At 35.5% G+C, this 14796-nt stretch overlaps 3 protein-coding genes and 1 non-coding gene across 4 annotated transcripts; 3 read left to right on the forward strand and 1 right to left on the reverse strand.

Annotated features, from left to right (window-relative positions):
- Nucleotides 1–826: 826 nt before the first annotated feature.
- Nucleotides 827–2165, forward strand: LOC106421625. Its single transcript, XM_013862453.3, has 3 exons — nucleotides 827–1327; nucleotides 1408–1491; nucleotides 1582–2165. The coding sequence occupies exons 1-3, from the start codon at nucleotides 1010–1012 to the stop codon at nucleotides 1867–1869; spliced, it is 690 nt and encodes a 229-aa protein (XP_013717907.2). The 5' UTR covers nucleotides 827–1009; the 3' UTR covers nucleotides 1870–2165.
- On the reverse strand, nucleotides 2013–4876 carry LOC106421623 (tubulin beta-1 chain). The gene is made up of 3 exons (XM_013862451.2): nucleotides 4361–4876; nucleotides 3093–3362; nucleotides 2013–2849 (listed from the first exon to the last, which is right to left on the reverse strand). The coding sequence occupies exons 1-3, from the start codon at nucleotides 4755–4757 to the stop codon at nucleotides 2173–2175; spliced, it is 1344 nt and encodes a 447-aa protein (XP_013717905.1). The 5' UTR covers nucleotides 4758–4876; the 3' UTR covers nucleotides 2013–2172.
- A 1642-nt stretch (nucleotides 4877–6518) lies between these two features.
- Nucleotides 6519–6604, forward strand: LOC125576798. The gene has a single exon (XR_007315222.1). It is a non-coding gene; the product is annotated as a small nucleolar RNA Z161/Z228 (small nucleolar RNA).
- A 2969-nt stretch (nucleotides 6605–9573) lies between these two features.
- LOC106421624 (thaumatin-like protein 1) lies at nucleotides 9574–11597 on the forward strand. The gene is made up of 2 exons (XM_013862452.3): nucleotides 9574–10427; nucleotides 11009–11597. Exons 1-2 carry the CDS (start codon nucleotides 9679–9681, stop codon nucleotides 11235–11237), a joined length of 978 nt encoding a protein of 325 aa, XP_013717906.2. The 5' UTR covers nucleotides 9574–9678; the 3' UTR covers nucleotides 11238–11597.
- The last annotated feature ends 3199 nt before the right edge of the window (nucleotides 11598–14796 follow it).

The following is a 14796-nucleotide window of genomic DNA, read 5'->3' on the forward strand; positions in this document are numbered from 1 at the left end:
TTGGACAGAGAAAGAGAAACGTCACCGGAACTTTGCCGATCAACCTCGTTCATCATCTCTGACTCCACTTGAACTGCTTGTTTGCTCTGGTTTCCTTCAATCGCCATCTGTTCAGTAAGGATTTCATCTCCAATATTAGGGTTAATTCCAGCGAAGAGGCTTCAATAAGACTGAGACAGAACGTTGTCGGAACGCTTGTCATACGACAGCTCCAACTCTTCTATTTCTGCTTCAAATCTCACTAGCATCTTCTGACTCTCTATCTTGATCATCATGGAAACTCCACTTTCTTTACTTGCGAAGATTTATTCCTATTCTGAATCAAGAGTTGAGCATGCCAATAAGAAGAAAATTAATTCTCAAGAAACAGATGGAATAAGAGTGAAGAACAAAAGGATAAGAGCTAAGAACACAACAAAAAGAGATCGGATCAAGCCGAAAACAAATTCCACAAACGGAAAATTTGATCGGACAAAGCCGAAATATTTTATTCCGCTAACCGGAAGAGACTAGTATCGCCAAGCGAAGAAAGCTATCGATCTATAGATCGAAAAGGACAAGAGTAATATAATACAAGAAAACAAAAAATAAAAGAAACGGGGTGGCGACCGGTGGCGATTGCTCACCGGCCACCGGAACAGTTTACTCTTGTTTGTACTCTAGAGAGAAGACAGAGCGTTTAGAGAGAAACTTGACTTTTCTATCCACTAAGGGTTTGTGAATGGGCTATACTTTCCTTCTCAACCTTTAGTTTTTCAAATTCCTGCTTTTTCTATACATTGTAAAACCCAAAAGCCTAAAAAAATTTCCAACATAAAGGCCTCTTAAAAAATAAAGGAGAAGAAGAAAAGACATAACGTTACGACACGTGTCATAAACCTAGACCATCAAACGCTACGTGATATATAAAAAAAATAAAAACGAAAGAAAAGCTTCTGTAAAGATTTATCTTCTTCATTACCCACAATCGTCTCAACTCTCAAGCCACCCCCAAAAGAGCATTACTCGAATGTTACTGAAGAAGAAGAAAACAAAAACAATGGAAGATCACGGTTCGCTCCTTTACCGTAACATGGAAGGTAAACAAGGTTTCTTCGATGAAATCGACTACGAAGTTTCTTCAATCTTGTTGGAACTCTCGCACCCCGTCGTGTTCTCCTCCGACCCTCCTCTTTTTCACAAATGGGGTCGCACTAAAAAGAGGTCTTGTACCGTCTTCCTTCGTCCGCCGAAGATTTCGCCGCCGTGTGCCGTGATCGCCGAGATGGGAAGTACTTCGAGTTCGTCGTGTTTAACCGGCGATGCAAAGAAAACATATCCTCAAAGCGTAATTCTAATTATTTTTCTCTTATATTTTCTTAATTCTTTATTATTATTATTTTGATTTATTGTTTATTTAAACGCCAGATGATGAAAGGTTCTATGACGAATCATAGCTCGAAGCTGAAGATTACTTCTCAGCCAAAAGCATCATCGTGTTCGGTTCTCGAGGTTTTTTTTTTCATTTTTCCCTTTTATTTTCATTTTTCCTAAAGATAGAAAATATCAATTCCATTTCTGAAAGATTCTGTGAATATACAGACCGAGACTGGTTTAATTAGGGCGCAAGTTGGGTTGCTACTAGCCCAGCCCATTGGAGAAAACCTGCTTCATCAACAACCGTCGATATACGTTGGTGATCCTACGGTCAACAAGAGAGATAACTCGGAGCAACGTGGCTTTGATCTGAACCTTCCAGCAGAAGAAGAAGGTAACCTTATAGCCACCACAACGATTGTTGATTTTGAGAGTGCAGTGACCAAAGCTCAAGCAGCTGCTCAAGCAAGACAAAAGAGATTAGAGCTAATTAGATCTAAGAAGCGTTTTTAGTAGATTCTTCTTATCTTCATACCAATTCAAGTAGGAATGGGGAATTAAAACAAAACTTTCTGGAAAGATTTTGTTGCTAATATATAAATTTAATGCGAATAATGTAAACCAAATTTGAAAAGTATTCATTTTTGAATATGAAATAAAAGCTTAAAGAAGATAAATTATTATTACAAGACAAGGCATTGAGAAGGAAAGAACAAACCAGATTGAAAATACAATAACAAGTAAAAAACCATAAGAAAATAAACTCAAAGATTTTTTAACACATTCAACTTGATAATGTATATTATATAGAGAAAATCAAGATTCGTAAACTTCTTCCTCTTCATCCTCGTACTCGCCCTCTTCCTCAGCAGTAGCATCTTGGTATTGCTGGTACTCAGCCACCAGATCATTCATATTACTCTCAGCTTCAGTAAACTCCATCTCATCCATACCTTCTCCAGTGTACCAATGCAGAAACGCCTTACGCCTAAACATAGCAGTGAACTGTTCGCTCACTCTCCTAAACATCTCCTGGATCGATGTCGAGTTTCCGACAAAGGTAGACGCCATTTTGATACCGGTCGGTGGGATGTCGCAGACGCTGGACTTGACGTTGTTTGGGATCCACTCAACGAAGTAGGATGAGTTCTTGTTCTGGACGTTCAAGATCTGCTCGTCGACTTCCTTTGTGCTCATCTTTCCTCTAAACATGGCTGAGGCTGTGAGGTAACGTCCGTGGCGTGGATCAGCTGCGCACATCATGTTCTTGGCGTCCCACATTTGTTGGGTGAGTTCGGGGACTGTGAGAGAGATGTATTGCTGGGAGCCGCGGGATGTGAGGGGAGCGAAACCGACCATGAAGAAGTGGAGACGAGGGAATGGGATAAGGTTCACTGCGAGTTTTCTTAGGTCGGAGTTGAGTTGTCCAGGGAACCTTAGAGAGCAAGTCACGCCACTCATAGTCGCAGAGATCAAATGGTTCAAGTCTCCAACTGCAAATGGTAGTATATGAAAATATTACTCTTCTATTCCTAAAAATAGATTTTTTAGTTATTTTGTAGATTTTCTAGATTTTTAAATTACTTTTAGTAGTGAACGTTAATATATTATATGCTTTAAAAATATTAATCGGAAATATTTGAATTTATTAAATATCATTATTTACAATTATTAGAAAATGTATAGTAAAATAAATTAAATTATAAAAACTAGTATTATTAATTTGCATGACTTACAACTAGGAGTGCTGAGTTTGAGAGTACGGAAACAGATGTCATAGAGGGCTTCGTTGTCGAGGACCATGCATTCATCAGCGTTCTCAACGAGCTGGTGGACAGAGAGAGTGGCGTTGTAAGGCTCAACGACAGTGTCTGAGACCTTTGGAGATGGGAAAACAGAGAATGTGAGCATCATCCTGTCTGGATATTCCTCACGGATCTTTGATATCAATAGAGTTCCCATTCCAGAACCTGTGCCTCCTCCAAGAGAGTGGCACACTTGAAACCCTGTAATTATTAAAAAAAAAATATATATATATATTAGACCAAGTGACATCAGACACAAATTATAACTCGAGGATACATACATTTAATAACGAATTGATCAAGATTTGAGTCAGTTAACCAAATCAATTTCACTGTTCAAGTACATTGTAGTAGTAGTAAATAAGAATAACAATGTAGTTCGTAGGAAACCAGATCCAAAAAAGTAATGAGATGTTTATTACAATGATAAAACAAGAATTAGTAATACCCTAAAGTGATTAATTAAAATATTCGATGTGGCTAAGGATCACGTGATAAGTTTGATTTACTACAAATCAGGCACAAACATTAGGGGGCCACAACTAATTAACACAGTGTCTTTTAGACTAAAAAGGAAGATAACTTTTTCTCCAATAAAAACACAATCTCATTAAGCGCTTATAATATTTGATTTAACTTTTTCTCTGTATTAACTGTTCTGCAGTTAATTAACACTAAAGCCTAATTAACACAGTGTCTTTTAGACTAAAAAGGAAGATAACTTTTTCTCCAATAAAAACACAATCTCATTAAGCGCTTATAATATTTGATAACTTTTTCTCTGTATTAACTGTTCTGCAGTTATGTAATTGTAAATTTGTAATATTTGATTTGATATATAAAAAGTTTAGCCGACAAAAAAAAAGCGGGACAAATCAATAAGTGCTAACAGCTCAGTCTTAACAGTAATTAAGACCATAATTCAATTAGTCAGAAAAATGAATTATTGAAGAAAAAGCATGGTTCACTGACAGTAGAGAGAAAACAACTAAAATAATCACAAAACATGCGGAAAATAAGGTTCATGGTTCTTAATCCATTCACATAAAACCTGCCGTTTGATTCTTCCTCAAATCTTTTCTACAGAGAAACGGTGATCAAATGTCTACCAACCAAATATTACAGATGAAAGAAAAATGAAATGGTGATAGATGATGATTAGTCAAAAAATTAATCATAACTACTTAAATAAATGATACCTTGAAGGCAGTCACAGTTCTCAGCTTCCTTACGAACAACATCAAGAACAGCATCAATAAGTTCAGCACCTTCCGTGTAATGACCTTTCGCCCAGTTATTACCAGCACCGGACTGACCAAACACGAAGTTGTCGGGACGGAATATCTGACCATACGGTCCGGATCTAATGCTGTCCATCGTACCAGGCTCGAGATCCATGAGAACGGCACGAGGAACGTACCTCCCGCCAGAAGCCTCGTTGTAATAAACATTGATACGCTCGAGCTGGAGATCGGCGGAGTCGCCGTTGTAACGTCCGGTGGGATCAACGCCGTGCTCGTCGCAGATGACTTCCCAGAACTTGGAACCGATTTGGTTCCCGCATTGCCCGCCTTGGACGTGGAGGATCTCTCTCATGGCGTGATTGGAGGAAGATTCTGGTGGAGAGAGAGGTGTGAGAGGTGAGAGAGATGGAGGAAGTAGAGAGAGATGGTGGAGGAGAATAAGAAGGAAGCGCGGGAGAGAGGGACAAATTGACAGCGTGGAGGATGATGGATCTTGCCAGCTATAACCGTTACTCTCTTCTCTTTGAAATATTTATTTTAATAAATTTTTTTACCTTTTTACATTTTCAACACAGACTAATAGTAACATTTATTTATTAAGTTGTTTTCTAGTAACAAATTAAAAAAATTTAATTGATTAATAAATCTAAATTGGTAACTTTATATTTATGTGACAAGACGATTGTATTCTTGCATTTTATAATGAAAAATTATTGTTTTTAACTAAAATTCTTTTTGCATTTAAAAAAAATTATGGTTCAGCACTAGTAATATCTTTGCTAACTTTGAACAATTTACAAACATCATGTAATTACATAAAAATTTAATCAAGATCAAAATTTCGAACTTCTCACACATTAAGGTACTAACACCATTTTTTAAGAAAATAATAACTGGATCATATATCTCACCAAAAATCTTTGTGTTATAAAAGATATTGTGAAATTATTAGACTAGTTTTCAATAATCCTTTTTAACTCAAAAATTCATTTCATTCACTGAAAAGATACAAGGTAAAATACATTAGCCCGGCGAAACATGAATAAATACGCGGAGACAATAGTCCACAATATGATAATTGCATTTGAAATACTGTAGTGATAATGAAAATATATTTGCATAAACACACAATAATCTTTCTAGATAATTAATCTTATTCTGAATATTGACCCATGAAATGTATGTTGTAGCACTCAAACTTCATTGGAGCTCAACCCCTGATAGTAGTCTTTGATTAAAGGCAACGAGAATTGCGAACCATAAAAATAAGTAACAGTTACATAAATGCATAAACACGAAATGAATACAGCAACTTGTATTTAGTATCTGATATGTTTCAATGACATAGCACATGGTAGCAAGATGTAATAGCGATCTGGAGATCTTGAATACATCTACCTATTTCTATGATAATGATAAAAACACAATAATTGAGATTGTTTGAATAATCGTATATTCTTTGCTCACACACCGATTGTTTTTTGGATCTATCATGCATTATAGACAAGAACAAAAAATTATAGGTAGAAAAATAATAATGTCATAGCACATGTAGACTGTAGTGAGATCTGAGATTTGATCATTTATTTTTATTATTATGTCATGTTCGATCTACTGTTTATATGTAATGTACGTCAAGATCAATAATTGAACTTGTCAATAAGATCATATATTTTTTTTAATTTGCTTCCAACCTATTGTGAAAATGTTACTGATAGAGACGTCAATGAAATGGGAGCACGTTAGCTGTATCCATATGAATACGTATTTATCTGAGTTTATTGAAAGAAAAAGAAAACTATAGCTTCATTAATATTCATTGGGTGTGTGTGTGTGCGCGATCGATCACTGGTCCATACTCAAATACCAATAGGCTGGAATGCGCCGGTTGAGTGGGAAGTGTGATGGGGCGATATAGGTAAGCGTGTGGCCGTATTAGTTACAGCCCAACCCCAAAACCATAGTTTTCTAGATATGTTAGTCTCTTTATATAAACCTTTCGTCCTTTACAAAGCGATTTGAATTAGCAGGCAATTTCTGTTTATTTTTTCTTGTTAGGTTTATATTTCTCTTGTCAAGTTCTCTTTTGTTTTGTTTTCCTTGTTCTAATTAAAATTCAGATGATGAGATTGGATCTAAAATTCTCACGACGGTCGTCTGATTCTAGTGATGAACCAATCCTTATATGCTCTGATGATAATATCCATTCCTTTCAGAGTCTCAATCCTCCTTTACTTGGTGGTGTTATACTTACTTATGTTTTCATCATTATTAGTTCTTCGTATCATTATACTTAAAAAAAAGACATAAACACATATAATCATCGTAAAACTCGTCGTACCTGATGAAATTCTTTTGTTTTAGAGATTCATCTCTAACCGGAAGGATCTTCTTAACCCTAAACCTTAACCCTTGCTCTCCGTGATTCAACGTTCCTCATGCATTGGTTGTCTATAGCTATCCAGTGTTGCTGCAACTAATTAGTATCGATAAACCTAGAAACTCAAACTCTTTTGATTAATTACAAAGGATAATCATACAAACTTGGTTGTTCTAATTATGAAACAGTACTTATTTTCAACTTGAATTATCCAACCGGGTCAAGGAGCGTTAAAATCAATCGGGTCAGTTATCATGAAGTTTAAGGATCTCTTTAAGCTCAGGTTTGATATTATCAGCCAGCCTATATGTTTTACATGACGTAAATCCTAAACACCAAGGATCCTTATTATGCACACAAAACACGTGGTTGAAATGCAAAAGGCTTGTTCGTGTCCAAGTCCATTAATAAGAATACCACCAGGCAACATGAGTTGCTAAACGAGACCATTGTCAAGTCCCTAACAAATTGTATGTTTCTCTCTCTGTACAACATAGTGACTTGGGTCACTTGTGTGTATTTTGTGAAATTTATCGACACCATAACTATCTGTACTCTATCATTTGATTAAACTATGGGCTTATTCGTTATACCAACCCCTTAAAGGCCCATTAAGTAGTTTATTGTATATTGTACATGACGGACGATAAGGAAGATAAATTTTGAGAGGGAAAGAGGATGGATGGCAAGCATTTTCTAAAAGAGAGAGAAAAGAGAGAGAAAAGCGTCGGAGTTCCCGACGTCCGGTGGCGCGTCCGCGCGCGTGCCGGCGTCGGTGACTCTTTTTCTTCCGGTCAAGTCAAGGTTTTCCGCTGTGGGCTTCGATCTACCGCATCCCCCGACATGCCGACGGCTCTGGGCTAGGGTATTGCGCCAAGAAGGGCTCGGCTCGTACGGTGCTCCAGACGGCGGCGATGCTGTTTTCTCTGGATCCGGGGTGAGGGGTGAAGAACGGTTAATCGAAGCAGCAGACGGCTCGTGAGTTCAGTGTTAGTCTCCGGGGAGTAGGAGCTCTCTCAGCTCTACGACCGCCGGTCTTTGTTTCTGGGAGACGGTGGCTCTGTTAGCACCGTCATCGCCGGCTCCTGCTTCCGGAAGGCGGTAGCTCAGTTAGTATCGCTCTTCTCGGCTTTGGATTTTTTCTTTTCGCTTCAGTCTCTGTAGTTTTTATTTTCTTTCTTCTGGTCTTTCGTTCTCGATGTTGTCGGATTCTCAAGCTTCAAAGTTCTTCCGCCTCTTGATCTCTCACCTGAAACGACTCGTGAATGTCGGGGGTGTTGGGTCAATGGTAGACGGTTTTCATGAGACTTTACAGATCGTGTTTGTTTGTGTGTTTGGCCCGGTCGGTATGGGTTTCGGACGAGATCGTGATGGGAATGATGCTCTCCGATGAGAAATCCCATGCGACGCGTTGTTAGCGCGGTGGTGAGTGGGGGTGGGGCGTCGCCGCCGTCGTTCGGTGTGGTGCAGAAATTAGGGTTCCCCGACCTAGGGTGTGGATGTGGGCTGTAGGCCATGTTTGTTTGGGCCTGAAAGCCTCTCTTTCTGGTTTTTGTTAGGTCGGTCTGTTTGGGCCGTTTGTAGCTTGTTTCAGTTTGGGCTTTGTCCCTTTTAATGAAAATTTTTAGACGGGAAAAAAAAAAAAGAGGATGGATGGCTTACGATATATTGTAAAGTGGATGTGACTTGTCTGATAACAAAATAACAAAATTGGCAATTATTTAAATTTTCTTTTTATCTCTTTTTGTATCTTTTTTATCTTTCACAGTCACACCACGTTTAAAAACAGTTAAAAGTGACAACATCTTCACACTTGACAAAAAATATCTATCAGATACTTATACAGAAACTGTTTTTATTGTTGAACCACCAAATTTTTTTGGTGGGAAACTGGGAATATATTGTTGCTCAATCAAGCGCAGAGATATTATATGGATTCTCCAATATAATCCAGAGGGCCCGCGGCTATCACCAAAGACGTTGAAACATCCACTAGAGTACAATGCCTAGTTGTTCTGAAAATGAAATGATAAATTTATAAATCATATGGTCTTAGACTTTGAAGTTCGTCATCATTTTTAGGCACTTCATTATTTGTTACTCAACGATACCACATTATGTATGTTTGTCTCTACTGAGATTTCTGTACGCAAAAACATAGATAAAGTAATATTGTTTCACACGTCTACGTGATTATAAATCGTAATTGCGTAATTATTCAGTAAAGTTAAAAGAAACTTGAAACATAAATCACTTTACGCTTTGTAGATATTTTTAATTAAAAAGTGGAGGTCAAAAGGTAGTTGAATGTTTTCGTTGAAAAACATCAATCAAATACTAACAACACATTCTGGTTAATATAAACCCATTCTGTTGCTAAAAAAGGGGGTAATATAAACCATTTTCAAACCAGACCTAGCTTAGAGTAAAACATTATCGTATAGTTCTAATTATGACCCGATTAAATAATAAAATCAGCTCAACATATGTAAAATTTTTTTGTCTTTGCAACACAGTGGTTATATACATTTCAGACCAGTCATTAGACATACTACCGTATAATTCTATTTGACCGATTATAAAATCAGCTCAACATGTAATTTTACTAATGTTGAAATCTTTTATATTATATGCAGCAGGTGCTTTTCTTAGTCTCAACGGTTAAACGTCACGATCCAATTGCGTGTAGCCACGTTATCAGGCGTACCATAAGCCACCTGTTACGCTATACACCTGATTACTACCGACATAGAAGGAAAGCTAACGGAATATGCTTCTTCTATAAATCATACATCATCTTTCATCATCTCTTTTTCTCCCGGAGAGAATCATCCTTTAGAGAAGAAGAGGAAACAGAGCAATATACAAATATTAATCTTCTTCTTTCAATACAATGGCTCTTCCGTTGCCATTGATCTTCCTCATGTTTTGGTTATCAGCAGGAGTTGAATCCACAAGCTTCATCATGGAGAACAAATGTGAATACACAGTCTGGCCGGGACTTCTCTCCAACGCCGGAGTTCCACCACTTCCGACGACTGGCTTCACCCTCCAAAAAGGCGAACAGCGAACCATCACCGCCCCAGCTTCATGGGGCGGACGGTTCTGGGGACGTACACTCTGCTCCACCGACACCGCCGGAAAATTCACCTGCGCCACCGGAGACTGCGGCTCCGGGACCCTCGAGTGCTCCGGCTCCGGCGCCACGCCGCCCGCCACCCTGGCCGAGTTCACGCTCGACGGTTCCGGCGGTCTCGATTTCTACGACGTCAGCCTCGTCGACGGCTACAACGTGCCCATGCTCGTCGTCCCGCAGGGAGGCTCGGGGCAGAACTGCAGCAGCACGGGGTGCGTCGTGGATCTGAACGGGTCGTGCCCGTCGGAGCTGAGGGTGACGAGCGTCGACGGAGTGAAACAGCCCATGGGTTGTAAAAGCGCGTGCGAGGCGTTTCGGACGCCGGAGTATTGCTGCAGCGGCGCGTTTGGGACGCCTGACACGTGTAAACCGTCGTCGTACTCGTTGGCGTTTAAAAACGCTTGTCCACGTGCGTACAGCTACGCTTACGATGACCAGAGCAGTACCTTCACATGCGCTAAGTCTCCGAACTACGTCATCACCTTCTGTCCTGCTCCGAACACGAGGTAAAAATTCCTTTTATACGCTTGATGTCTTATTACTATGTGAACATTAGGTTCTGTCGGGGAGGGTATTTCCGTCAAAATACAACCGGTAGTTTATATTATCTCCACTCCTACACCATTAAGCATGAGTTATGAGTTAGTACTCTATGATAAAGGTTAGGTGCGGAGAGTAGTTTTGTCAAAATAGAACAGACTTCATATTTACTACATTGACATTTAATGAATCATTGAATAACCTTTTCTGTACCTTGTAATCGAAGTCACTTACGTTTTATTAGGTTGTTTTCTTGTCATTTATTGTCATTGTAAATTTGAACCGAAATATTCTTTTGCTTTCTACTGTAAAAAGAAAATAGATGGGTGTTCATTACGATTTTTTATCGATTTATTTTAACATATATTTTCCCAAAATTATTTTAATTTATCATCCGGCATGGGCATCGGGCATAGAGTTGATTTATTGGGATGTGGATACATAACGGCCATCAACAATTTTTTAATATATAACCAATAGAAAAGAGACATGTACCAGAGCACTTAATATATTTACCTAACGTAAGTTTTTTTTTTGTCCGTGGCAGTCAAAAATCATCTCAAGATCAGAGCCCAGACACGAAACCGACGACACCACCTGGGACGTCGACAACTCCTGCCGGAGGAAGTACGACGTGGACGCCGGAAGATACATCGATGATATACGAAGGAGCTCTGGATCAGAGCAAAGCATCACCGTCATCGTATCGCCTTTCGTTATATGGAATCACTGTGACACTCGCGCTGGCCTTTTGTCGGATGTGGTGGCTCTTTTGACCTAACTTTTATTTTGTTCCCGCGGTAAACACTGAATCAGGACAGTGTGGACCCTCACCAAAGCCTTATCTCTTCCCGGCCCATGTGAACTTTTTTACTTTGAACGACTTCGGATTGAGTCAGAGTTAAAAAAAGTTGCAGTGAAAAGCTCCTTGCCCAAACTACAAAAGATTCTTGTTTTTGGTGAGGAACATGTGACGTGGGCAAAGAAAGTGGGCTGCTTGTGGACTTCGAAAAAGACGGGAATCATATTTGTTTAATCTTTAATAAAATTATTTTTAGGATTATGATATAATGTACACTATATAAAGTAATCTATGAGTTTAAGTTAATATATTGGAGAAATGGGGGAATATTTCATTTGTTTGTTATCTAGTGATCTGCGTTGGCCATTTGAAACATTAAGATGAATAATTTACTCTTATTATATTCATGTGTGTTTTGTTCCCGTCTCAACATTTATAAACTGACTTTCTGAGCGCATGATAGCCATAAGAAAGAAATTCATAGATTCTCTGTAATTAATGGAAAAGTAATCATAGAAACATAAAGTGATGTGGTAACCACTAGCTGAGAAAGAGATTAAATAGATAATACAAATTAAGAGTGAGTTGATGATGATGAGGCGTTTGATAGTGGGAGTGGGGAACCTATAAATACAATCAAGTGTCCATTTCACTGCATATAATTTGACAAAATATCCATGAGTAAAGCCATCATGGAATGAATATATATACACATCCCTTACTCATTAATAAAGAAACATTTTAATAGAATAACTTTAATTTCGTAATTTATTCATAAATTTGTCATTTTAACCGATGTGTCATCACCATATCTTTTCTCAACTTATCATTTAAATCACACTCTAATTACTAGGCATATTACATAAATTGTCATTGGTATCACTAATCACTAATACATATTATAATTTTATACAATACTACCATTTGAAGTTACATATATGCTTTCCGGACCTCAACATCGTTCATGTTCCATGGGCGCGCAATCAGATTTCAGATTTTTAGCTAAGATTACAAGATTCTTCCATAATGAGTTATTTTTTATTGGTTGTTATATTCCGCTTTGGTTACCCAGACCACCTCAAGTTTGAGTAATAGAATGAGACGAAATTTCAACGTCAAAAAAAAAAAAAAACAATACTACCATTTGAAGTTTACCTAAATGGTAATAGCTAAAACGTGACCCCTCATCATTTTATTTCAAGTTTCTAGTAACATTAACCAACATTAAAATAGTTTCGTATTTTAGAAGAACCTATGACATTTTCTTAATAACAAGTATGTTGCTTAGCTATACCAAAAAAATCAATTAGAACTAAGAAAAAATGTTCAATATTTTTCAGAAGTACATGCTTCCTCTGATGTGTCACTAGGATAAGATATGCATCTTACACAAGATAAGACTAAAAAAATAAACGAAAAGTAAACATAGTTATTAATAGAAAAAAAAACTAAGTAAATGAAAACATAAAACGAAAACCAAGTTCTTGAGAAACATTATTCACTGAAAACAAAACCAAAATCTAAGAACTTCAAGTTTCAACTGCCACCTTCAACCACCAATCTTCTTGTAATGAATAATTATTTTACATGTTATCTTAGGGGGTGTATTGAATCTGAAATTTGAAGTTATTTGATTTTAGTGGATTTCTAGATGATTTTAGGTGAATATTAGAATTTAGTGTGATTTTTGTTAAACAACTGTAGAATCTCATCTAAAACCATGAGATTTAGATTTTTATTTTTATAACTAAGAATTTCATTATTTCAATAACATCGGATTTTAAAGTGCCTTTTAAAATCACTGTTTGAATAACAATATATTTATTATTTTAATACAAATCATCTAAAACTCTTAGTTGAATACACCCCTTTGGTATATTTTGGATACATCTTAGCAATTAAAATTATGGTGGATACAATATTTTTTTGGGATTTTAAATATTTCAGGTTCTATCGAATATTCATTTAGGTTTGGGTTCGGTTCGGATAATATCCATAATCCGAAAGACAATAAAACAAAATTCATTCGGTATTATCTGATTGGGTTCCGATTGATCGGGCTCGTTTAATTTGTCCAACCCTGCATAACACATCCCTTATATATTAATTGAGGAACATTTGAAAAGATGTAACCTCAATTTTGTATTAATTAAAAGAGACCCCAATGCATAGGTGGCACTCAATTAGGTAGTCAATTACATTCAATTGAAAAATAAGTAGGTCCACATTCGATTTTTATATGTTGTTAGATACATAAGTTGGTCAAACTGTATGATATAATGATATGATATGATATTTTCTTTCCTTAAATAAAACCTACGGAATTACCATAAATGACTAATATATATATGACAATTAATGAGTTTAATAATAAAGATTTGATAACAATGTATATCTCCTCCATCATTTTTTGTTTAATTTTATATTATTAAAATAAATTAAACAATCAAATTAGCTATAAAAATAAAATTTAGATTTTTTCGTATATGTTATATTTTGAATTTTTAAAAATGACAATAAATGACTAAAACTATTAAAATTATTATGTTAAAAATTAATGATCAATGGTTTAACATTTTTATTATAAGAAGATACACATGATTTTAAAACCATATGAGTAAAAAATATTATTTAATAATAAAATAAATAAATAAATAAATATATATATATATATTAAACACTATATACCATAAGATTACATAAATATTTTAATATTAAAACTTTCAATGAATTTTCAAGAACATTTATAAATTATAAACTTATTAAAGATTTCAGATTGAAAATTTTGTTATCGATGATTTAAATATTTTTTTTATAAAACGATATGAACGATCATAGAACCGTATGATTATAAATTCTTATTTAATAAATAACTATACAAAATATACTATTCTTAGAAAAATAGGTTGGTCCATCTTAACTTATATTACACTTTTTATTAAACTAACTATCGAATTGATAAATAACGTACAAAAAAATGTTTTGCACTTTCCTTAAATAAAAGCTACGAAATTACCTAATATGATTAACGTATATGTGAAAATTAATTATAATGAATAATAAATATTTGATAACAATTTTTGTATCTTAGTTCTTTTTTTAATTTTATATTATTAAAATATATTTAAAAATCACATTAAATATATAATAAAAATATTTATAATTTTTCTTATATGTTATATTTTGAATTTTTCAAAACGTCTATAAATTATTAGAAATTTAAAGATCCCCACTCTGAAAATTTTGTGATCAATAGATTATTTTTTTTGTCATAATAAGTTACAAATGATCATAAAATTGTATTAATATGAATTTTTATTTAATATTATAAGAAGATACACATTATTTTAAAACCATATGAGTAAAAAATATCATTTAATAATGAAACATATATATATATATATATATATATATATATAGATTATACTATATACCATAAGATTACATAAATATTTTAATATTAAAACTTTCAATGAATTTTCAAAAACATTTATAAATTATAAACTTATTAAAGATTTCACATTGAAAATTTT

The sequence above is a fragment of the Brassica napus genome, chromosome A7 (assembly GCF_020379485.1).
Source record: "Brassica napus cultivar Da-Ae chromosome A7, Da-Ae, whole genome shotgun sequence".
In the NCBI taxonomy this organism is placed as follows: Eukaryota; Viridiplantae; Streptophyta; class Magnoliopsida; order Brassicales; family Brassicaceae; genus Brassica; species Brassica napus.